At 43.0% G+C, this 24,004-nt stretch overlaps 3 protein-coding genes across 3 annotated transcripts in view; 2 read left to right on the top strand and 1 right to left on the bottom strand.

Annotated features, from left to right (window-relative positions):
- cped1 (cadherin-like and PC-esterase domain containing 1) overlaps nucleotides 1-24,004 on the top strand; it is a gene marked incomplete at both ends in the record, with an annotated part of 97,111 nt that overhangs the window by 15,344 nt on the left and 57,763 nt on the right. The window contains 9 exons of the mRNA XM_084050191.1: nucleotides 1,777-1,861; nucleotides 6,357-6,444; nucleotides 6,976-7,123; nucleotides 12,291-12,424; nucleotides 12,887-12,959; nucleotides 14,744-14,911; nucleotides 16,634-16,738; nucleotides 17,318-17,460; nucleotides 18,498-18,562. Of these exons, the coding sequence (XP_083906317.1) occupies nucleotides 1,777-1,861; nucleotides 6,357-6,444; nucleotides 6,976-7,123; nucleotides 12,291-12,424; nucleotides 12,887-12,959; nucleotides 14,744-14,911; nucleotides 16,634-16,738; nucleotides 17,318-17,460; nucleotides 18,498-18,562 (1,009 nt within the window). The remainder of the gene's footprint in view (nucleotides 1-1,776; nucleotides 1,862-6,356; nucleotides 6,445-6,975; nucleotides 7,124-12,290; nucleotides 12,425-12,886; nucleotides 12,960-14,743; nucleotides 14,912-16,633; nucleotides 16,739-17,317; nucleotides 17,461-18,497; nucleotides 18,563-24,004) is intronic.
- Nucleotides 10,600-11,328, bottom strand: LOC311040028 (protein ILRUN-like; the record flags this gene model as incomplete). Its single annotated transcript, XM_084050101.1, has 1 exon — nucleotides 10,600-11,328. One exon carries the CDS (start codon nucleotides 11,326-11,328, stop codon nucleotides 10,600-10,602), a length of 729 nt encoding a protein of 242 aa, XP_083906227.1.
- Nucleotides 19,453-20,988, top strand: LOC311040029 (leukocyte receptor cluster member 8 homolog; the record flags this gene model as incomplete). Its single annotated transcript, XM_084050102.1, has 1 exon — nucleotides 19,453-20,988. The coding sequence occupies one exon, from the start codon at nucleotides 19,453-19,455 to the stop codon at nucleotides 20,986-20,988; it is 1,536 nt and encodes a 511-aa protein (XP_083906228.1).

Here is a 24,004-nt window from a genome sequence, read left to right on the forward strand (position 1 = left end):
ATTAAGACCGGGAACGCACCTGTGTCATCCTAAGATTTCTTTGGCTATTCAAAAAATATTTGAAAAATCGTGAATAAGTTGTGCAAATCTTTGAATATATATATACATATTTTAAAGCGAACATTTTTAACTTTGCTTCTGGGGGTCCCTGGAACAACATATTTTGAGATTGGGTTCGGCGGCCAAAAACATATCATTTTGGGTGGTCGTTGATATTAAACGACCACAAGTTTGAGAACCAGTGGGAAATTCAACCCTTGAAATCATTCAGTCGTTTTGAATGACCGTTGTACAGAATTCAAGAGTTAATTATAAAACAGAGACACGCTGTATTCAGGCATCAGTATACAGGGTGTAAATATAAAGTAATTAAGATACATATATCATGTGACCAGGAATGCCGTCTTACATGGTGTTATAGTGTAATATGGCTTCCCACGTGCCTTATGGGTGAAGCTGGAAGTGGCTGTGAGAATTCTTTTCACAAGCTCAGCCTCTTGACACACAACCAGTGGTGGAAAAAGTACTATCTTGTTTTTACTTTACTTGTAAAAGTACTCTATTACAAGTAAAAGTGCAAAGGTATTGGTATCAAAATGTACTTAAAGTACCAAAAGTAAAAGTACTAAAATGTTTGAAAATAGCAGATCTACATGATCACAATGCGTCGCGATGCGACTAAAATGTGATGGAGGGACTAGTGGAGAAGAGATGGGTGGGTGTCGAATAGAAATATTTATTGTCTCTGGATAAATGTTGGACAGTTGTCTTGTTGTATATTGGCTAAATCCGTGGTTCTCAAAGTGTGGTTGTTACGACCCCTAGTCTAGGGTTAGGGGAAGCAACATAAAATGCAGATGGACCAAGGCTTTAAAACTGAATATATATTTATTATAAACAAAATAGTAAAAAGTGTTACAAAAATATATATGAACTGAAGATGCCTAACCTATAACAGAAAACAACTAAACTAAACACACAATCAAAACATAATACAAAGAATCAAATTGTCTTTCATACAGAAAGACAAGTAAGGGTTGGTTTGGGGTGAAAGGACAGAGGGATGGATTCTCTGCTGCTGTTAGGCTGACAGTCCTCTTCATCAATGATTTCACACTGAGGATTTATAGAAGAGTAGAAGTGGCTACGCCCAATCAGCAGCCATGATCATCAGGGAACCAGCAAATCAGAAACAAAGGGATGATTCCCCACATGCAGGTGTCATTGGCCACAGCTGTCAGACATTAAGGTAATCAGCAGCACTGTCTCCACCACATCAGTTATCCACCTCTCACTCCACCTCAGAACACAGGAAACATAGGATAATGCAAAAGCAACACACAAATACTATAATATACTATATCTAAAGAAATGAACTACTACAGAAATGAAATACGGTTGGCCGTAACAGTGGTCCAGGGACCCTCAGGGTTCCTTGAAGGGGTTCCAAATGGACCTTTACGGGTCTGTAACTCTATGAATTATGGGGGCACTTGAAATGTAAAAATAGTTTGAGAACCACGCTTAAATTCTCTGTTTTTGGCTCCCATTTGTGTTTGGCACAGAGAAGAATTCAGGAGGAACAGAACAGAACATCCAGTATACAAACAAGTGGTGGAAAAAGTGCTCACATGTTTTAGTAAAAGTATCAATACTGCAATATAGAAATACTCTGTTACAAGTAAAAGTCCGGAATTAAAAATGTACTTGAGTAAAAGTACAAAAGTATTGGTATCAGAATGTATCAAAATCAACACTGCTATCCTTTGCCTACAGGTCAACATGATCCCTGGGCTGCTTGAGGCCTTCTCTGAGACCAGTGAGGGACGCTGTCTATTCCACACCCGCTCACACCTGCCCGGTGAGTCCATGGCTATCAGAGAGATAAACCAGGCCAGTGTTTTTGCCTTACAGTATGTGGACTATGTGTGGACCTGCATCACACCAAGATTAGATGCCATGGCGTTTGACAGTGGTTTGTCTGCGGAGATCAACGCACTGTCACTGTAGATCTGCTGCACAGACAGAAAGCATGCACACCACATATCAACGCCTGTTAACAGTGGTGTAAAGTAACTAAGTACATGTACTCAAGTACTGTACTTAAGTACAATTATGAGGTATTTTTTACTTTACTGGAGTATTTCCAATTTTCAGTACTTCTACTCCACTACATCTCAGAGGCAAATATTGTACTTTTACTCCACTACAATTATTTGAATACTTTAGTCACCAGTTACTTTGCAATTATCAATTATTATATTATAAAATCAACCACTTTAGCCCTTTTATATACATAGGCTATTTGAAAATAGCCGATCTACAAGCTCACAACTTATCGCATCGTTGTGAGCTTGTAGATCTGCTATTTTCAAACATTTTAGTACTTTTACTTTACACACACACACACACACACACACACACACACACACACACACACACACACACACACACACACACACACACACACACACACTCTTCCTCTGGAAAAGTATGAGCAAAGGGGAAAAGATTTGGCGTTTGCTCTTTTTTAGAACAGTTGGCTCACTTAGTTACGGCTTGCTCAACAATTGGCCCCCGAAGTCAGGTCACATGATCAACACATGGCCCCATGAAGTATAAGGTCACGTGATCTTCTTAGCCTTTCTAACTCTATTTTAGAAGGATAATGATCTCACACATCATTAGAAATCCCTGGCAATGGCTGAGTGGGTATAAGACTTCCACCTCCCAGGCCATCTGTTTCAGCACTGTGAAAGTTTATCAATCGTTGGGTAGAATTCTAGATAATGGGTATACACACACAGGTGGATGTCATGGGGTACTTTCCTGTTGTTGACAGAATACAATAACATGAGGATTTTGAGGGTTGAACGATTGCAGCCCTGACAGGATCAGACACAATGAAAAACTTTAACAGAGCTTCATATATTTCATACATGGGTAACTGGCGTCCCGGAGGCCACATACCCATTTTCACTTATTGCGGCCCGCAATAAGGGTGCCCACATGCAAACGTGACCCGCTTTAATTACTTCAGTCTATATTAGTACTAGCTTAATGACTATAGTAGTACAATTCAAGACAATTATTGTCTTTTTTATGTCCAATGTATTTGTATTTAAGTTCCTAAAGTTAACATAAGTATAAATGCATTTGAAATGAAATAAAAATGTAACTTTTCAGGATTCCAATTCAAAAATAGACCCCAAAAAATCTGTATTCCAATTCAATAATAGCAAAAATAGCAAAACGCATCGCAGTGCGACACGTTTTGAGCTTGTAGGTCGGCTATTTTTGCTATTTTTGTGTGACATAGAATGGCGATGCAATGTGGCCCTCTGGAGTGAGTTTGGAAATATAGTGGCCCTCTCCATCATCAAAGTTGCCCACCCCTTTGAGTGAATATCCATACAAAAGCAGATGAGGAAGTTTTCCAGTCAGCTCCGCGTAGAACTCTAAAGAGCGCTTGACGGACTTGAGCTGTAAACGCAGAGGCATTGGAACCAACCGATCATAGGAGAACGTGTCTGTTACTCTCCTCAACATCTGCTCATGTGACGGGCCTCCTCTTTGTCCCGGTGCGCACAACCATGAAGACAAGAGCTAACCAGCAAAAAAAAACTCTGTAATTACACATAACGATTTCAGAGAGGCACACACAGTATCAAACGCAGCGCTCTTCAGTTCCACCGGGGGCGAGCGAGCCGCATGGAAGAGTCGGTATACCGAGACAGTCTTTGAGGCAGATAATAGTTATTTTGTCTTTTGCAATTGGCCCCACTTATCTTCATTATCCCAGCAGAGGAAGTCCAACAAGGCTTTACAAAGGCCTATTCTGTTTGGCGCGCCCCGTCATTTACCCCTGCTCTGTTGTCCATGATACACCCCCGCTACCATCCGTACAACAATATCCTCTTTTCTTTTGGCTGAGCTCCCACACGCACAAATGTTGACAGAACTGGCAGAAGTCTAAAGCATGCGCTGCAGGCCACAGTTGGAGAAAAAGCAGTGGTTGTGCTTTCTTTTTCCGGCCGCTGTCCAGTCCTGTCCCGGGGTCCTCGCCTCCGCAAGCCCTTCCTCCACGATTGCCCGATTCTGAAGCCCCCTTTCAATTGCCACGATTAAGAATAAGACACACGCAGGCTCGCTGCTCGTATAGCGAGTTTAACCCATTAAGACCGGGAACGCATCTGTGTGTCATTTTAGATTTCTTTGGTATTCAAAAAATAGCAGATATACAAGCTCATAGCACGGCACAGAGTGCCGCGCTATGAGCTTGTAGATCTGCTATTTTTGAAAAATCGTGAACATTTTTTCAAATCTTTGTAAATACATTTTATTTTATTTTTAAAGCGAACATTTTTAACTCAAATCTTTGCTTCTGGGGATTCTACAAATCCTAACAGTTTTTATTTTTGAAAATACTTATGTTGCTATATATTTCAGTGGTTCTAAAAAAAAAAATCATGTCAAGGACCCCCAAAATAATATGTATTTGGCCGCGGACCCCCATCTCAAATTATGTTGTTCCACGGACCCCCAGAAGCAAAGAATTGAGTTAAAAATGTTCGCTTAAAAAAATATATACATTCAAAGATTTCCACACATTTTCACGATTTTTAAAAAAAAAAGCAGATCTACAAGCTCATAGCGCACTCACGCTATGAGCTTGTAGATCTGCTATTTTTGAATAGCCAAAGTATAAAATAATGGTTAAAGTGGTATATACAGATGTGTTCCCAGTCTTAATAGTTTAATGTCCTCGGCTGAAAGCAGAGCGCGCTGAGTCAGACATAATGACGGGCAGCCGTCACTCTGCTGCATGCTGGGGCTGTTTGTTTTTCCACTGAGGCTGAGCCCCCCCCCCCCCCCCCCCCCTGCCCCCCCCACAAACCCCTGGCTCAGGGAGAGAGGGAATATTTGTTCAGTTTTCCCGGTTCAACCACATCTCAAAAGGCAGAGAGTTCAAGGAGTCGTTCAGAAATGTTGTTTTCCTATTTTCTGGTGGTGGTGTACATGGGCCGCTGATGAAGCCTGATTTACCCTCACAAAAAAACATGCAGTTGTCCTGGTCTCTATACTGCCTCCCCCTGGTCAGCCGGGGCGCCTGATGGAAGGGAAAGGAACTGGTTGGAATAACGTGTTCCTTCCACGTGCTACATCCTACCGGGGAAACTCCCCCCTGTCAGGTGATAAGAAGCGGCTTGCTACCTCCTCATAACCTGACGCTGCCCCCATCTGGCAGAGTCAGGTTAACCTCCTCATGCATTGAAGGAAGCATTAGCTCAGTTCGGGGCTCTCCCCAGGCTGGCAGAGGGAGAGTAGCGCCCAGGATTACAGCTTAGACAATTGGCACTGGGTGAAAAATGGGTTACAAAATCGTGGGATAAAAAAAAAAAAATGTTTTAAAAATAAATGTTGTTTTCCTAGTTTCTGGTGGTGTACATGCGGTGCTGATGAAGCCTGATTTAATACATAGTTGCGCGGTGGGTGTCGCACACCGGGAAAAGCGGATCTACAGGATCACAGGCCGTGAGCCTTGTAGATCCGCTATTTTCGGTGCGTGACACCCTGCAACCAGCCAAGTATAACCCAGGCTTAAAAAATGTGGAAAATGTGCAGGACTTTCAGCATGTGGCCAGTGCTTTTGTCTGTATAGTTAGTTTCTGCTCACACTGACGTCCGAAAGCAACACTATCGGGGAGTGGGAGAGGCTCTGGGGTCATGTCCAAGTTTGACAAGAGGTTGAAGGAGGTTCAGCCAAGCCCGTTTATCATGATGGAGCCACGTATCAGGGAATTTCATTAACATGTGTCTGTGAGGGGAGGTTGATACTCGCTGACACGGCCTGGAGATTTGCCGCGCGGAGAAAGCATGTGCACCACACAGATCAACAACTTCAATGTGACGACCCGCTCACACGCACGCGACCATCGCAAGCGTGCACGTGTATGCGCGTGCCGTGCACACACTCACATACTCACGCACACACACACACGCACGCACGCACGCACGCACGCACACGCACACACACAGAAGATTGAAGACTGTTATGTAGAACAGTCGAACGTAAAAAACAGTCCCAACACAATCCGTGGAACACATGGGAATGAGTGACAGCACTCCAAAATAACTTTAACACACAAAGCAAGACTTTGACCTCAATTACACACATACTATTTTTATTCTTGGACATATATCAACTTTCAGCCACTTAGCCTAACGCTATCTGATGATTGGTGCTGATGTAAGCAAACCCCGCCCATCCGTTACCCCTCTGTTGATTAAAACACAATATAAGAAGTATGTGCAGCGATTGTTTACAGAGGTCATTGTCATTGTATCGCCCTCAGAATCTTCATTGCCCATGGGGCCCTCGGCCTGCACACCGACCAATGGGGAGCTTGCTGTGTCTCCGGATGACACTGACAACAATGACAGGTCAGTTGTACAAAACAACACATGTTTTAACCACTTAACCCATTAAGACCGGGAATTCACATCTGTGTGTCATTTTCAGATTTCTTTGGCTATTCAAAAATAGCAGATCTACAAGCTCATAGCGCGGCACCGAGTGCCGCGCTATGAGCTTGTAGATCTGCTATTTTTGAAAAAAATCGTGACAATTCGTGGCAAAATTGTATATTTTTTAAAGCGAACATTTGTAAAATATTTAGTTACAAATGTCCGGCAAAAAAAAAGGGAAAAAATGTAATATTTGCACAACTTTTCATGATTTTTCAAAAATAGCAGATGTCCACTTTCACTTTTCATGTGGACAGCTTCAGTGACTCTCCACAGACTGGATTTATGTGTGTGTGTGTGTGTGTGTGTGTGTGTGTGTGTGTGTGTGTGTGTGTGTGTGTGTGTGTGTGTGTGTGTGTGTGTGTGTGTGTGTGTGTGTGTGTGTGTGTGTGTGTGTGTGTGTGTGTGTGTGTGCGTGGGATGCTTGCCTCACTGTGGTGTTGACAGACAGACGGACAGCCCCTCCACGCAGCCCGGCCTCGTTGCCGTGGTGAGCGTGTACGTCCTTATCACCACGGCAACCCCGTTGACAGCCTTCCTTCATCAGAGCGGCGTGGTGCGGAGCGGAGACGAGCCGTACGGACACATCGCCCAGGTACTGGACCACACCGTTTTAGAGCAGTGGTTTTCAGGGGTGGATAAAGTACTCAAAAGCTTTACTTAAGTAAATGTATCAATACCGCGATGTAGAAATACTCTGTTACAATTCGAAATTTACTTGAGTAAAAGTACAAAGGTATTGGTATCAAAATGTACTTAAAGTAACAAAAGTAGAAAGTACTCATTATGCAGAATGTCCTGTTCACAAGTTTTCAAATGTATAAACATCTTTTGAAAATAGCAGATCTACAAGCTCACAATGCGTTGCGATGCGACGCATTGTGAGCTTGTAGATCTGCTATTTTCAAATGGCCGAAATGTATACAGGGCTGAAGTGGTTCATGCATGTTTTGTTATAATAATCTAAATCTGCAAAGTAACTAAAGCTGTCAAATAATTGTAGTGGAGTAAAAGTATAATATTTGCCTCTGAGATGTAATGGAGTAGAAGTAAAATTATTAAACCAAAAGTAGAAAGTACTCATTATGCAGAATATCCTGTTCACAAGTTTTCAAATGTATAAAAATCTTTAGAAAATAGCAGATCTACAAGCTCACAATGTGGCGCATCGCGACCCATTGCCCTATAGGGCCAGGGTACCAGCCCTAGTGACAACCATCCAAACACCGTTTGTCATACAACAGTAAGCTAGTGTGCCCCCTGGTGGCTCAAACAGTGCACTCCAACTGTTCATAATGTTGATATAATGAAATAATTCAGGGTCAGTTAAACGCACTGTAATACTGTGTGTGTGTGTGTGTGTGTGTGTGTGTGTGTGTGTGTGTGTGTGTGTGTGTGTGTGTGTGTGTGTGTGTGTGTGTGTGTGTGTGTGTGTGTGTGTGTGTGTGTGTGTGTGTGTGTGTGTGTGTGTGTGTGAAACCGAGATGAACAGCCAAACACAACACATGCTTTACATTTGGGCAGTGATGGACAGAGTACTCAACCCCAGTACTTGAGTCAAAGTATAGATACTCCTGGTGAAATATTGTAAGTGACAGTTGCTCTGTCAAATATGTACTTGAGTTAAAGCACTGGAAATAAGTTCATGCTTTAAAAAAATACTTAAGTATTCAAATTCAAAACGACACATTACATTTTTTATATCGATGCACTGCTGTATTGACAAGATTTCCCACAAATGTAAAAAAAAAAAAAATTAGAGTGAAAATTGCAGATCTACCAGCTTGTAGATTTATTTTCACTTAAGTGGTTAATCCATAATTTACTTTTTTTTGTCTTTTTAACATACATAGTGGAGTGAAAGTGTAGGAATCCACAATACTCAAGTAAAGCACAGACACTCAGATACTACTTTTTTTTTTAAAGTATTTGATTATTAAATGCATGGCCTGTTTTGGCAATAAATGTTTGTTTACAAAGCTCAAAAGGCAACCGTAATAATACATTTGTACTGTATGTTCCAACGATCAAAGTCAAAACACACACAATGAAATCGTTGATCGCAATTAAGGCTCTATGCACAGCAGCCATATTGGAAAGAAATTGGGCCTCTTCCTTACTTCCTTCACAGGTTTTACCAATGATACTAATCAAGGCTCTGTTCCATTTCATGTAGCACAGTGGTTCTCAAACCTTTTAATTTCAATGACCCCCATAACTCTGAGAGTGTACAAATGGAACCGAATGGACCCGCAAGGGCCCATTTGGTTCCATTTGTACACTCTCAGAGTTACACACCCATAAGGGGCCATTTGGAACTCCCTCAAGGAACCTTGAGGGTCCCTGGCATAGATATATATAAAGGCTAGATGGCTCAAGGCGCGGTTGAACCGCGGCCATCTTGCAACAGTCATTCATAACATTATGTCTATGGTACATGTACTATTGAAATAGTAAAGGTGTGTTTACAACACACCATACCGTTTGAAAATCGGATGAAAATTGAGCACGCTATGGTTATTTCAATAGTACATGTACCATAGACATAATGTTATGAATGACTGTCGCAAGATGGCCGCCATGTGGCAACGTCGTACTCCATTGGCCAGCAGCGCGGGTGAGTCATCTAGCCTTTATATATATCTATGGTCCCTGGACCCCAATTTGAGACCCACTGGTGTAGCAGAGTATTTCCAGTGAGCCAACATGCACAGTTTCAGCACCCTGACCTCTGTTTGACCAGAATGGAACAGAGCCTTCATTAGTATCATTGGTAACACTTGTGAATGAAGTAAAGAGGCCCAATTTCTTTCCAATATCCACACGTTTCCCAGGCTGTGTGGGCATCACTTCCTGTCGATTTGGTCCAATGAAATCCAATGAAATCCAATGATATCCAATGAAATCGACAGGAAGTGATGCCCACACAGCCTAGGAAACTTGTGGATAGCTGCTGTGCATAGAGCGTAACCAAAATTTAAGGATGGTCACAGGCCTACACTTGAGAGTGAGAGTGTGTTTGCACAGGTGTTAACACCAGCACTCACTCTTAACCCATTAACAAGACCGGGAACGCATCCGGGAGGTTTCTTTGGCAAGCTCATAGCGCAGCACCGAGTGCCGCACTATGAACTTGTAGATCTGCTATTTCTTTGAAAGAGGAAAAAAAAAAGTGAAAATGTGTGCAAATCTTTGAATGTATATTTAAATTTTTTTACGTCCGCGGACAAATAACATTTTGGGGGTCCTTGACATGAAAAAAGTTTGAGAACCACTGATATTAAAGCAAAATATGTAAAAAAAAAAAAAAAAAGGGAATTAAAAGACATTTGTAGAATCCCCAGAGGCAAAGATTTTAGTTAATTTGTTTTGCTAAAATACATTATAGATTTGCACCAAATTCTCAAAAATATCAGATCTACAAGCTTGTAGCGCGGCACTCGGTGCTATACTATGAGCTTGTATATCTGCTATTTTTAATAGCCAAAGTATAAAATAATGGTTTAAGTGGTTACACAGATGTGTTCCCGGTTTAAATGGCTTAAATCAGTGGATCTCAACCTTTTGAATTTCAAGGACCCTCAATTTGATACTTTTCTCTTTTATCTCTGGGACAAGTCTGAGAATGTACAAATGGACCAAAATGGACCGGTAAGGGTTCCATTGTACAGATGGAGTGGGTCCATTCTGCACCATTTGAACTCTCTCAGAGAGTTTAACGCATTGGTTCTCAAAGTTGGGTCCTTGAGGGAGTTCCAGGGGGTCCCCAGCTAAATGATAGATAGTTAGGAACCAAATGGACCCTCATGGGTCTGTAAGTTAAATTAACATTGATTTTACAATATAAATTGGGGTCCCAGAGATAGAAATGCCATTAGGGGGCCCCGTAGCCTAATGCGTGTCAAACTGGGGGTCCTTGAAATTAAACTGGTAGAGAATCACTGCTAGATCTGTAACAATCTTCTCTTATGGGGGGTCCCTGTTATATCTTTTCAAATGGGGGTCCAAGGGCTAATAATTGTAAATTTGGGGGTCCTTGAAATGAAGACGTTTGAGATGTGACATCACACATCATGCGCGTTCTTCCGTGCGCAAAGCGAACGGGTTGAAGTCTCCTCCTCCCCGCACGTTGTTGAGATGACCGCGGGGTCCCGCGTTGAACTCCAACGAGGAGCAGGACAGCTGCTGGGTCACGCCCAGGAGCCCCCCCACCTCCACGTTGAGGATCACCCAGATCATGTCTCCGAAAAGCAAGCCGGAGCTCGTGCACATCCTCCACCGTCCCTGGTAGATCCCCGGAGCTCGGGGGCTGCGCATCGCCACGCTCACGTCGCAGATCCCGCCCGGCTCCATCGGAGAAGTCACCGAGACCGCGTCGATGTGCCCGAACCGATCCCCGCCGACGTACCGCAGGCAGACGCCGGGAGGCCACGGTTCGCCGCCCACCGCGTTCTGGACCCGCCAGGTCTTGGTGAACGGCGTGTCCGGCGGCACGGACTCTCCTTCCCCGATCGTCACGTCCGCCACGAAGGACATGGACGGCGGGCGCTCGTTGGCGGGGCTCTCGAAGTCGTAGTAGGCGCCCACGGCGTCCCGGAGGTTCCAGTCGGTCATGTCGAGGAAGAACGTGCACCCGGCCGGGTCCAGCTGGAAGCCCAGGAGCCGCTGCAGCTCCGAGATGGTCACGTCTCTGTCCGTCGTCCCCATGCAGCGGAACCTCTGCACCAGATCTGCGTCCATCGTGTCCGTCACCACCTCCTTGTCTGTCCTGTCCATGTCTAAGTCCTGTATGGTGTCCATGTTGAGGTCCGTACGGAGGGAGCTTAATTCTCTCCTCTTTTTGTACGATTATCAATAAGGAATAACTAAGTGTGTAGAAAGTGTCTCCTCTCAGTGAGTGAGTGGTTCTGTCACCACGGTCCACACGGCCGTTATTGGGGCAAGTAACTAGTTACTAAGTAATATATTACTGCAACAGTATTTCATATACATATCTATCAATCTCTTGAGGACAAAGTGAGCGTCCGAAGGCGTCTACAACACCTTATAGGTGATCACAGCTCTGCTCTGACGTCACTACAACACAAACTGTTGTCAAACAATGCCTAACAATAATCAATAATCAATAATCAATAAATCAATAGATCTCTCTTTGTGTAAATATTTTGTGAAAGCACCAACAGTCCAACACCCCACAATATCATCGCAGAATTGATACTGGAGTATTTTGTCAAAACTTTTGAGATATCTGTCCGTATTGCCCATTGACATTCAGATGCTGAAACGGCCTGATGACAAAATCTCTCTCTCTCTCTCTCTCTCTCTCTCTCTCTCTCTCTCTCTCTCTCTCTCTCTCTCTCTCTCTCTCTCTCTCTCTCTCTCTCTCTTTACTTCTAATCCACTACCTCTCAGAGGCAGATATTGTACTTTTACTCCACTACAATTATTTGACAGCTTTAGTTACTAGTTACTTTGTAGATTTAGATTGTCATCACAAAACATACATTAACCACGTCAGCCCTGTATACATTTCTGCTATTTTCAAAAGCTTTTAATACATTTTGATCTTGTGAAATGGGACATTCTGCACAACGAGCACTTTCACTTTTGGTACTTTAAGTACATTTTGAAACCAATATTTTAGTACTTTTACTCAAGTACCTTTTTAATACCTTACTTTTGTAACAGAGTATTTCTACACTGCAGTATTGATACTTTTACTTAAGTAAAACATGTCTCTCTCTCTCTCTCTCTCTCCCCAGCTCAAGACATTCCTCCTGCAGCAGCTGGGTGCGCAGGCCTCCCATGAGGCCCTGAGGCACGTGAAGGATGTGATAGGTCAAGTGCTGGAGGCTGCGGTATCGACCAATCAGGACTCAGCTGACTCCCCCCCCAGGTAACTTTAAATGTTGTTCTGTGATGTCAGTGCTTGTTCATAAATCCTTCCTTCTACCCCCCCCCCCTCGCCTCCCCATCCTTTGAGTCCAAAGGGCATGTTTTGGTTTAACTTAAATTCTCTGATTGTCTTAATTGTACTTGAGAAATAGGTTCATACTGAAGTGGTGATATTGAAAACATATTCTTTTTAAATAGCTACTCATACAGTCGTGCATTTTTGTTATTGAACAAGTAAACCTACTATACAATTGACTGGGGATGCCATGGAATCCTCTTAATACAGTACTTGAGTAAATGTACTTAGATACTTTACACCACTGGCTCTGTGGTTGCTCTTAATCAGAGCTAACCTCCTGAATTGGTCAATTTTATTACTTACATTTGGGAGCTCGTACCTGTATTGAGTGTAGTGTCAACTATACTTCTTGATTTTAGATTGTTGGTTTCTGTTGTGTTGCAGGTGTCTACTATGCTACCAGCTGATGACCTTTACCCTCCACTTTACTGGCTCTCTGCTGCCTTTCATCGTCAAGGTGAGAGTCACACGCATAATTAGTTATAATTAGTCATATAATTATTCCTAATATTTCTAAATGTTTTTTAAAAACTGCAAGTCCACAAGCTCACAAAGCGTCGCATTGCGACGCTTTGAGAGCTTGTAGATCGGCTATTTTTTAAAAGCTAAACTTTGAAATGCTGTTCCTCATTTTGCTGGGGACCCCCTGGAACCCAGTCAAGTCCTCGCACCCCACCTTGAGAAGCACTGCTCTAAGGTGGCACCATAACATTAATTATTAACAATGGAAACATTTGTGTGTGACACAAGAATAACTCTTCTTAGACAGACACACATGAAAAGGCTAGTCCCAGAGTAATAAAACTCATTATTCACACAGGCTGTAATCAGATTGAGAGTACGGCTATTATTAACTACTATCCATTATTTTCTTAGCGATTACTCTATGGCTTAATCAAATAATTGAGAGGCACTTTAAAAAAAGATTTATTATGTATCATTTTTATATTAAACAAATTGGCCTGAAAATATGTTTTTATAATCAACTAAATCATTTAATCTGATAAACCACTTAAGCCCTATTTTATACTTAGTGTCCCACAAAAATAAACAAAATAGTCGATTTACAAGTTCACAAAATATACATATATATTTAAAATAAATTATCATTTTTAATATTAATAATAATAATGATAATGATAGTTAATACATAATAAATAATGAATTGATTATTTGATTAAAATTGATATTTTAGTTAGTTATATTGTGACATACATATTTTGATTTTGATTGGTTTAAATACTTAATTGACACTTAATTAACTTAATCTGTACAAACCAAGCAGTGAACATGAGGTACAGTTACAGAATGTATTTTTCCCCACAAAGGTATTATTTACCTTTATAGCTGTGAAAATCTGCATAGTCTGACTTTGTTATTTGAAGTCAACATAAACAGGAGAGAGCATGGTTAAAAAAAAAAGAATCTGTTCTGTGGTGCAGTGAACTCACAACTCCACTAGAGGTCAGCATGTGCACAATAGTCGGCAAGTGAGTCTGGTCGTTTCTCCATGAAATACTGTATGCCAGTTCTCAAACCTTTCATGACGTCAAGGACCCCCATTTGAAAAGTTGCTGTGCCACGGACTAAATTATTCGAAATTTTTCAAAACAATTTCAAGATTTTTTTAAATGTAAAAAAAAGAAAGCCTGATCGTGAGCTCACAAGTGAGCCTAATCGGCTGTTTTTGAAGTACAAAATCGGGCTCAAGTAGACACTTGAGGCCTCATTTTGCTGGGGCACGGGCACCCCTGGAAGGAGTCTACTGTGAGCTTGTAGATCTGCTATTTTTGAAAAATCTTGACAATTTGTGCAAATCTTTGAATATTCTATATATTTTTTAAAGCAAACATTTTTAACTCAAATCTTTGCTTCTGGGGGGGTCCCTGGAACAACACATTTTGAGATGGGGATCCGCGGACAAATATTTGTAAACACATTTTGTACATTTGCAGAATCCTCCAGAAGCAAAGATTTGAGTTACAAAAGTGTTTGCTTAAAAAATATATATATTCAAAGATTTGCACAAATTTACATGATTAAAAAAAAATAAAAAATAGCAGATCTACAAGCTCATAGCGCGGCACCGAGTGCCGCGCTATGAGCTTGCAGATCTGCTATTTTTCAATAGCCCAAAGTATAAGATAATGGTTACAGTGGTTAAAATCTAAAATGACACAGATGCGTTCCCGGTCTTAATGGGTTAAGTATCTGACGTTGGTCCCATGTCTTCTCACACAGGTTGACACTGACCTGAGCTTCGGCGGCCTGAGGGACCCTGTCTTCGATGGACAGATCAGCAGAGAGCTGGTTCTGGAGGACACGCTGCTCTTCCTCCTCCCAGAACACAGCGGACCGTCCCACACCACCGACACAGAGTCACATGCACACGCACACAGGACACACAAGGTAGAGATACTAACTATACAATACATACAGTGGTGGAAAAAGTACTCACATGTTTTACTTATGTAAAAGTATCAATACTGCAATGTAAGAAATATTCTGTTAGTAAAAGTCCGGAATTCAAAATTTACTTGAGTAAAAGTACAAAAGTATTGGTATCAAAATGTATTAAAGTACCAAAAGTAGAAAGTACTAATCATGCAGAATGTCCCATTTCACAAGTTTTCAAATGTATAATAAAAATATTTTGAAAGTAGCAGATTTACAAGCTCACAATGCGTCGTAGATCTGCTATTTTCAAATGGCCAAAATGTATATTAATAATATATTAATAATAATCTAAATCTACAAAGTAACTAGTTAAGTTTTCAAATATTTGTCGTGGAGTAAAAGTACAATATTTGCCTCTGAGATGTAGTGGAGTAGAAGTAAAAGTACTGAAAATTAGAAATGCTCCAGTAAAGTGAACATACCTCAAATTTGTACTTAAGTGCAGTACTTGAGTAAATGTACTTAGTTACTTTACACCACTGTCGCTCAGTGCAGTGGCATTATAAGTGGTCAGATGTGAGCATGGTTATTTTAATGATCAAGACGACTGTGTTCCAGCTTGGATCAGTAGAACTGATATCGTTACCACAATGAAAACGCATTTTTCAAGGTTTTAAAGAAAAATGGCATGACATTTATCTATAAAATCTTAGTGTAATTGCCGATTATTTTGGGGGGGGGGACTTGTAATACCCTCATAGGCCACCAGTGGACCCCGAGCCACCAGTTTGGGAAATGCTGCCTCAGTGTGATAGACAAAACAAGATCTACAAGCTGTGAGCTTGTAGAGTAGATACTTTTTTTTGGACATTGTTCTGTCTATGATGACGTGCCAAAAATATGGATACCAGTTTGAAAATGGTTAGTAAAAGTTATGTTAATTTTTTTGTAACGTTATTACAAAAAAAGTTAAATTAACATGGCATGACTTGCATTAAAATGAATAGCCTTAATTCCAAATTGAGGACTGTGCATTTCTGAGGCAGTATAATAGGCTTGAATCGGTTCCAAGGCTTACAGAGCGTTTCTCATTAAGAACATGTGACATTTACATTTCTAATTTCTAATGGATTGGCAAAATTCAACGTTGCCATTTTGCCAATCCCCTGTATAATAAGTATGTTGGAAACAGAAAAACATTTTAACAGTTGTCAGAAAAAAAAACACTTCAGTACAATGGTAAAGTAAGAAGCAGTAAATCTATTAGTAGTCTCAATAACTGGAATTCAGTCATTTATGAGGTTTTCTTCATGACAACAGTGCAGTTAGTTGGGACCGTATCAGCCTTTTTGTTTATTTTACTGGAGTATTTCCAATTGTCTATACTTTTACTTCTCCACTACATATCAGAGGCAAATATTGTACTTTTACTCCACTACAATTGTTTGAAAACTTCAGTTACTAGTTACTTTGTAGATATACATTATTATATTATAAAACATACATTAACCACTTGTTGGTTAATGTATGTTGTGAGCTTGTAGACGGTTATGCAAATTCAATAACGATCCGATCTCAATAACTGAAAAACATGTTGGAGAAAAAAATTGTTTAAGAGTGACAAAGGATCCACATGTCAAATGGCTGCTATGGTCCTTTAAATGATGTACAGTAAATAAATAAAAGCAGTTTTAACCTGTATACATTTTCTTCAAAAACATTGTGCTTCGTTAGTACGGTGGCTGTCGAGGGACACATGGCCTGTGTTTGACAGAGGACGAGCTGAACTTGTTGCTGCAGTTTCACACACAGCTGAAGACCCCTGGTGCTTTTGACCTGGTACACACACACACACAGACACACACGCACACACACACACACGCACACACGCACACACACACGCACACACACACGCACACGCACACACACACACACACACACACACACACACACACACACACACACACACACACCTTTTGATATTAACTCTTTAAGACCGGGAACGCATCTGTGTGTCATTTTTAGATTTCTTTGGCTATTTTAGAAAAAATATGAAAAGTTGTGCAAATATTTATTTATTTCAAATCTTTGCAAACGCTTTAAAAAATATATAATCCAAGATTTTGCCACAAATTTTCAAGATTATTCAAAAATAGCAGATCTACAAGCTCATAGTGCGACACTCTGTGCCGCGCTATGAGCTTGTATATCTGCTTTTTTTGAATAGCCAAAGAAATCTAAAAATTACACACAGATGCGTTCCCGGTCTTAATGGGTTAATGTTATATTAGAGTTAAAATCTTAATGTTTTGCCTATTATTTGGGCACCCACTTGCAAATATCCTCACCGTTTGTGAATGGCTGAGTTAAGTTAATGGTGACTGTGATTGAAACTAAAGTGTGTCCACTTGTATGTAGTTGTATCCCAGGGTCTCGTCAGCAGATTGGCCCCTCAACGAGCGCCTGCTTCAGGACCCCTCCACAGCAGGGGGCCATCGTCTTCCTGCCCTGCTGCTCACACTCAGTCTGCACTACCAACTGAAGAGGAACGACTCAAACAGGTAAGACACACGCACAGGCGCGCTGGAAGTCATTTATTCCAAGGGGGGCTGGGCTGGGCGGGGGGACTTTCGCGTGCGTGCGCAATTTTTTTTTAAACATTTTTTTTCGCGTTTTTTTCCCCACCTTTTTCATATTTTTTTTACCTTTTTCAGCAAATATTTTATTCCCCAAAGTTAAATACATCATTGTTTTAATATTTATGTGTGTGTATAGACTTACAGTATATAGTGTATAGAAAATGATAGGATTTTTTTTTATTTACCCACTTCCCGCTCCACTGCACACACACGCACGCACGCACGCACACGCCATTGTTGATTTTGACAGCAAATTTCATTTAGTTTTAGTCATAGTCTTTAGAATAAAATTCCATTTGGTTTTAGTCATATTTTTGTCATCTGAAATGTTTTTAGTTTTAGTTTATTAAATATCATAAGATTTTAGTCGACTAAATCTACAGTTGATTTAGTCGACTAAAATGTATTTTGGCGGAGCCTTGATGGTGTCGTAATGGCTGATTTTACACTTGGTTGCGTGTTGAAAATAGCAGATCTACAAGCTCACAATGCGTCGCAGCGCGACGCGTTGTGAGCTTGTAGATCGGCTATTTTCAGAGCGCAACACCCGAGCACAACCAAACATAAAATGACTTGTCTTTTAGTTCTACTGGATCTCTTCTCCACTAGTCCCTCACTAACATTTGAGTCTAGTTTTTATTTTTTGTTGACGAAATTGTCAATATATTTAGTGTTAATTTTAGTCATCATAGCTTAGTTTTTATTTAGTTTTTATTTAGTTTTTATTTAGTTTTTATTTAGTTTTCGTCAGTGAAAAAAGGTAGTCGACGGACATTTTTCTTCATAGTTTTAGTCGACGAAATCAACACTGACACACGCACGCACGCACACACGCACGTGCACGCGCACGCGCACGCACGCACGCACGCACGCACGCACGCACACACACACACACACACACACACACACACACACACACGAGGATAGAAGTAAAACTCTGTTTCCAACGCTCCCTACAGGGCTGACCTGACTGAGACGCTGTCCAATCAGGACTCAGATTTCTCTTCCCTGCTTGAAGACAGAGGTAAGGTTTCTTTAAAACAGGGGCTCTCAAAGTGGGGGTCCAGGGGGTCCCCAGCAAAATGTGTTAACCCATTAAGACCCATGAAGACCTGAGGCCGGTTCCACAAATGTCTTCTAAATCAGTTTTTTGAAAAAAACGTATGTTTCTATATCAGTGGTTCTCAAACTTTTTCATGTCAAGGACCCCCAAAATGATATGTATTTGGCCGTGGACCCCCATCTCAAAATATTTAGTTCCAGGGACCTCCCAGAAGCAAAGATTTGAGTTACAAATGTTTGCTTTCAAAATATATATTCAAAGATTTGCACAAATTTTCACGATTTAAAAAAAAATAGCAGATCTACAAGCTCATAGCGCGGCACTCGGTGTACTCTACCCAAAATCATAGTATTTGGAGGCCAGTCTGTGACGTCAGTAATATGACATCATATGACATCAGGGATCTCCTTATATGGGCACATGTTATCATATTGATCAAAACAGCAGTTCTGCACAACCGGATCTCCATATATGGGCATATCGGTTAGACTGTCACCTCTGGACAACCGCCAGTCCGACCGACTTCCTTGGATCTTCTGCGATACGCACGCCGAGTTTTAAATCGATGGGTCAGACGGTTCTCGATATACGCGAAGAAGGACAGATACACGCACAGCGCAGACGCAGAGATTTGCGTAATATAGTTAGATACTGTAGATAGATACCATAGTCAGTCACCTGAAGCTGAACAGTGACCAGCTTCAGCTTTAGCTGTCTCGCTCATGCCCAAATATGTCTCGCTCATGCCCAAATATGGAGATGGACTGAATATCGTAGTGCTGACATCATCAGTATGTCAGAATATAGGCTCACCTCCTCTCCGGCCACGGCAATACTTTGCACAAGAGGAGATGACACCCCAGGACTGGCCCCAGGCCATGAAGGAGTACGTACAACGCTGCTTCACGGTCTGCGAGACAGAGGAGGACAAGGATTGCACGGAGAAGGTGCTGAAGGTGCTTCTGCAGGACAGACTGAAGGACGGCTCCGCCTACACCATCGACTGGACCCGCGAGGCTCTGCCGGAACTGAAGGCCAAGCAGTCCCGCTGGGACGTCGCCCCCCAGAGGACGGCGGCGGACGGCTCGGTCGGCGGTCGAGGAGGAGGAGGAGCCACGGCGGCGGCCAGCAGCGTGCGGGGCAAGGGCGCCGGAGGACTGGGCGGATACAGGAATGTCTTCTCCCAACAGCGGAGTCCCTCCTCCAGCTCCTCCCACTGCTCCTCGCGCTCGCCGTCGCCCTCGCACGGCCAACACAGCGACTCTGGTTCCCAGTCGGATAGCAGCGTCTCCGCCGACCTGCAGCCACAGCCGTCCAGACCCACTCAGAAAGCGGACCCCGGCCACGGTAACGAGCAGGGCGGGGCAGAGAGGGGGCGGGGCAGGGGAGGAAAGGCCAATAGAGGAGGAGGAGGCGGAAGGAAAAACATGGACGACGCCGCTCCCGGTATGGGCAAGAAGAGGAAAAAAGGCAGCAACGCCGGCCTGGACTTTCACGATCCCAACCACGAGGCCAAGAAGCAGAGCCGCGCGGCCCGCTTCCACAGCCAGCTTCGCTCCGAGCCCCCTGTCGCCAACGTAGACCTGCCCGCTGACAGCACCCAGGAGGCGGTCAGCTGGGAGGACTGCCCCATCGTGGGCACCTGCCAGGACATCGCCAAGAACTACCTGAGGCTCACCTGTGCTCCGGACTGCTCCACCGTACGCCCCGTACACGTGCTGAGGAAGTCTCTGCAGGCGGTGAAGAGCCACTGGACGACCCACCAGGACTACGCCTATGCCTGTGAGCAGATGAAGTCCATACGGCAGGACCTCACGGTTCAAGGGGTGCGCACGGACTTCACGGTGGAGGTGTACGAGTGTCACGCGCGCATCGCCTTGGAGAAGGGCGACCACGAGGAGTTCAACCAGTGCCAGACTCAGCTGAAAGCCCTGTACGGGGACAACCCCTCGGAGAACATAGGAGAGTTTGCGGCGTACAGACTGCTGTATTACATCTTCACCAAGAACTCTGGAGACATGACCAGCGAGTTGGTGTACCTGAGCCCGTCTCTGCGGGAGGACGCGTGCGTGTCTCACGCGCTCGCCCTCCGCGCCGCCTGGGCCCTGGGCAACTTCCATCGCTTCTTCAAGCTGTATCTCGGAGCGCCGCGCATGGCCTCTAACCTCATAGACATGTTTGTGGAGAGGGAGAGGAAAATTGCTCTCAGGGCCATTCTCAAAACGTTCAGGCCTGACGTGCCGGTGCAGTACGTGCGGTCCAGTCTGGGCTTCCCTTGTTTAGACTCCTGCATGACCTTTCTCACTGGGCTGGGGGTCACTTTCTTCCCCTCGGACCCCAACAAGATAGACTGCAAAGCCAGCTCGGCTTGTTTGTCTGCTTACTGATTTAGGGACTGAATGGGAGGAATTCTGTGTCGGTCGGTGGTGGGAAGCACAGTAAATGGACACCCTTAAAGCCTGATTACACTTAGTTGAGCGCTGATGTCGCGCACCAAAATTAGCCGATACATTCTCACGACTCATTGTGTCAAGTTGTGAGCTTGTAGAATCAGCTATTTTCAGTGTGTAACCAGGTATAAAATCAGGCATAGGGAAGGTGGCAGGGGGATCCCCGCCCTATTATAGTATAAATGCACTGCTCTTCAGCCTACCTCAGCTAGTATAGACAAGAGTTGTAGCTAGACTCGTGAGGTTGAAGTGGTGACAAGGGTGTACACCACCAAGCAGAGACACTCCGGTACAAGACAGCGTAGGTGCAGAACACATGATGGATTCATCCCACTCTTAGAAGCTGTTTTAAAACACTAGTGCAGTACCGGTCATTCGCGGGCGATGGCCGCCATTCGAGGGGACTCACAGAAACCAGGTGTTCCGGCCAGATGGGCGTGGTTTAGCAGGACGAAGCAAGAAGGCAGGCACGCTCTCGCTGGGTAGCCAGTTAGTGTGCTAACATTGGCTAGGATAATATTTCAATGTATTGAAATAAATTGTTTTTTATGACAAATGCAAGACATTTTACATCACTTGACAACAAGGAAGGCGTGCAGACAGCGAGACTTTGAGGCCCATGAGGCGCCCCAGCGAGCCGCTAGGCAAGCAAGTGGCCGCCAAGTAGCCGATGGCCTCACAAGTCTAGTAACGCACATTCGAGTTGGATATTTTAGGTTCAGAAAGCGCTTAGCTTAGCTTAGCTTGACGCATCAGCCACACAACACAGTGTGTGATGCAGGATGTAAGGGGAGGTCACTTGTTTTTAGGGATTTTTAGGTATTACCCGCTTGGAGGGCCAGTCTATCTATAATGTAGTCATCTCTATATTTGGACATATCTGTAGTGGCAACCCGATCTCATACAACACGGTGATATAGCATGGATTGACATTCCGTACATAGACAACTAGAAAACCCGAAAAGCTGTGCATAGGAGAAGCGAATCCCCTCTTGACTTTGTTATGTTTTGGACCATGTCGACGGCGTGCAGTCTCAAGCGAACTGGAGCCACACGAGGGACCACGAGTGAGCTAAAGCGAGCAAGCTGCCATCCCAAACGTTGCGACGTTCGCTTGAGCCTACTCAGTGCCGTCCGGGTTATGTACCGATAGGCACAGAATCGTAAATCAGGTTGTGAGGACTGCTCTGCTTCCGGGATGCAACCCATGTTATTTCACCGTGGGATTTGTGGCTCCTATGCACGGCTTTTCGGGTTTTCTAGTCGTCTATTTACGGAATTGTCAATCCGTGTTATTTCACCGTGTTCTGTGAGATCGGGCTGGTAGTGCAGAGATGTAGTTACCGGTAGAACGAGCGGACACGGATGGCACGGAGGCGACACCTCAAACTATGTCCGACCACAACACAAGACAGACAGATACACAGATGCAATTTTCGTGTCATATGCATCCCGTCATTGGCATCATTCAAGGGCAATGCCTGTCATTTTTAGGTTATTCGCGGGTGACGCATAAGTGATACGCATCATTAGCAGGTGACTCCCATCATGCCATGCCCATCAATTGCGTCGTGTTATTTCCGAGGGGGAGAGGAGGGGGCCGACACCCAACTTTTTTTTGCAACGGTGCCGTTATGCACGACACCAACATTGACTGGTTTTGGACAACCGCTGATCTGACTGACCTCACACTGGTAAAATGGTAAATGGTGCATTTATATAGCGCTTTTACATGCACACATTACATTACATGCACACACGCTGGTTACATGCGCTTTCCTTCGGGTCCTCAGCAATAAATTTTGAAGTTGATAGGTTGAATGGTTCCACAACATATGCAAAGGACAGACATACACACACGATACATGCAGAGATTTGCGCTCAAGTGATGCCCGATACCAACATTGACTACAACATTGCCGCACACTAGTTCTGTACAACCACTGATATGAACGATTTCACGAGGACGGAAATAACACTCACAGAGATTTGTGAATTTATAGATAATATAGATATAGATATAGATTTAGATATAGATATACATTAGGGAGGGTATGTGCATATCATACAGTGTTCTAATCTAACCTGTAGTGTCCCACTTCTCTTCATTCAAGATCAAATAACAACACAGTTGTTTGTGAAATAGGCAGTGGTGGAAGTACTCCGATGTTTTACTTAAGTAAAAAGTTAAATTAGCAATAGCATAACATAGAATCTGTAAGTAAAAGGCCTCTATTCACTTGTACTCTAGGGAAAGTGCAAACGTTTTGGCATCACAAAATACTTAAAGTATCAAAGTAAAGGTACATCATGCAGAATGTCCCATTTCATGCTTCTTTTTTTTTTTAAATGTACCAAACATACCAGTTCTACAAGCTGACAATGCGTCGCATCGCAATGCGTTGTTTGAAGAAAGCTATTTTTGAATAGACAAAGTATGAAATAGGGCTTAAAGGGCAAGACCACTTTGGTAGAGGTTTGGGTTGTGTATGATGTAACAACAGGTGGGCAAGAAATCTAAAATAATGTCTACATTGACTAGAAATGTATAATTTTAAATCTGGTCCTCATTAACTTACATTGTACAATGAAGAGGCTCAGTAAGAGCTCTGTTAGCCTGTAAACGAACTCAAACAAAGCTGATTCACCAAACCCAGTACTGTTTATTTTTAAATAAAAATGTCAACTTCCTATTAATTCAGCTATTTCTATTAAGGAAGAAACCCCGGACTGGATCCGCGGATCTGGATCCTCATCTTCAAATAGTAAAATCAATAGGAAGAAACAAACAGTACTGGGTTTGGTGATGTTAAATACGGTCAGCATCAGCTTTGTTTGCGTTCGTTTACGGTCTAAAAGAGCCCTCATCAGAGTGCCCGCATGCGTCGCGATGCGACGCATTATGAGCTTGTAGATCTGCTATTTTCAAAAGATTTTTATACATTTGAAAACT

This window comes from Gymnoscopelus microlampas, assembly GCF_963454915.1.
Source record: "Gymnoscopelus microlampas genome assembly, chromosome: 23".
NCBI classification, from domain to species: domain Eukaryota; kingdom Metazoa; phylum Chordata; class Actinopteri; order Myctophiformes; family Myctophidae; genus Gymnoscopelus; species Gymnoscopelus microlampas.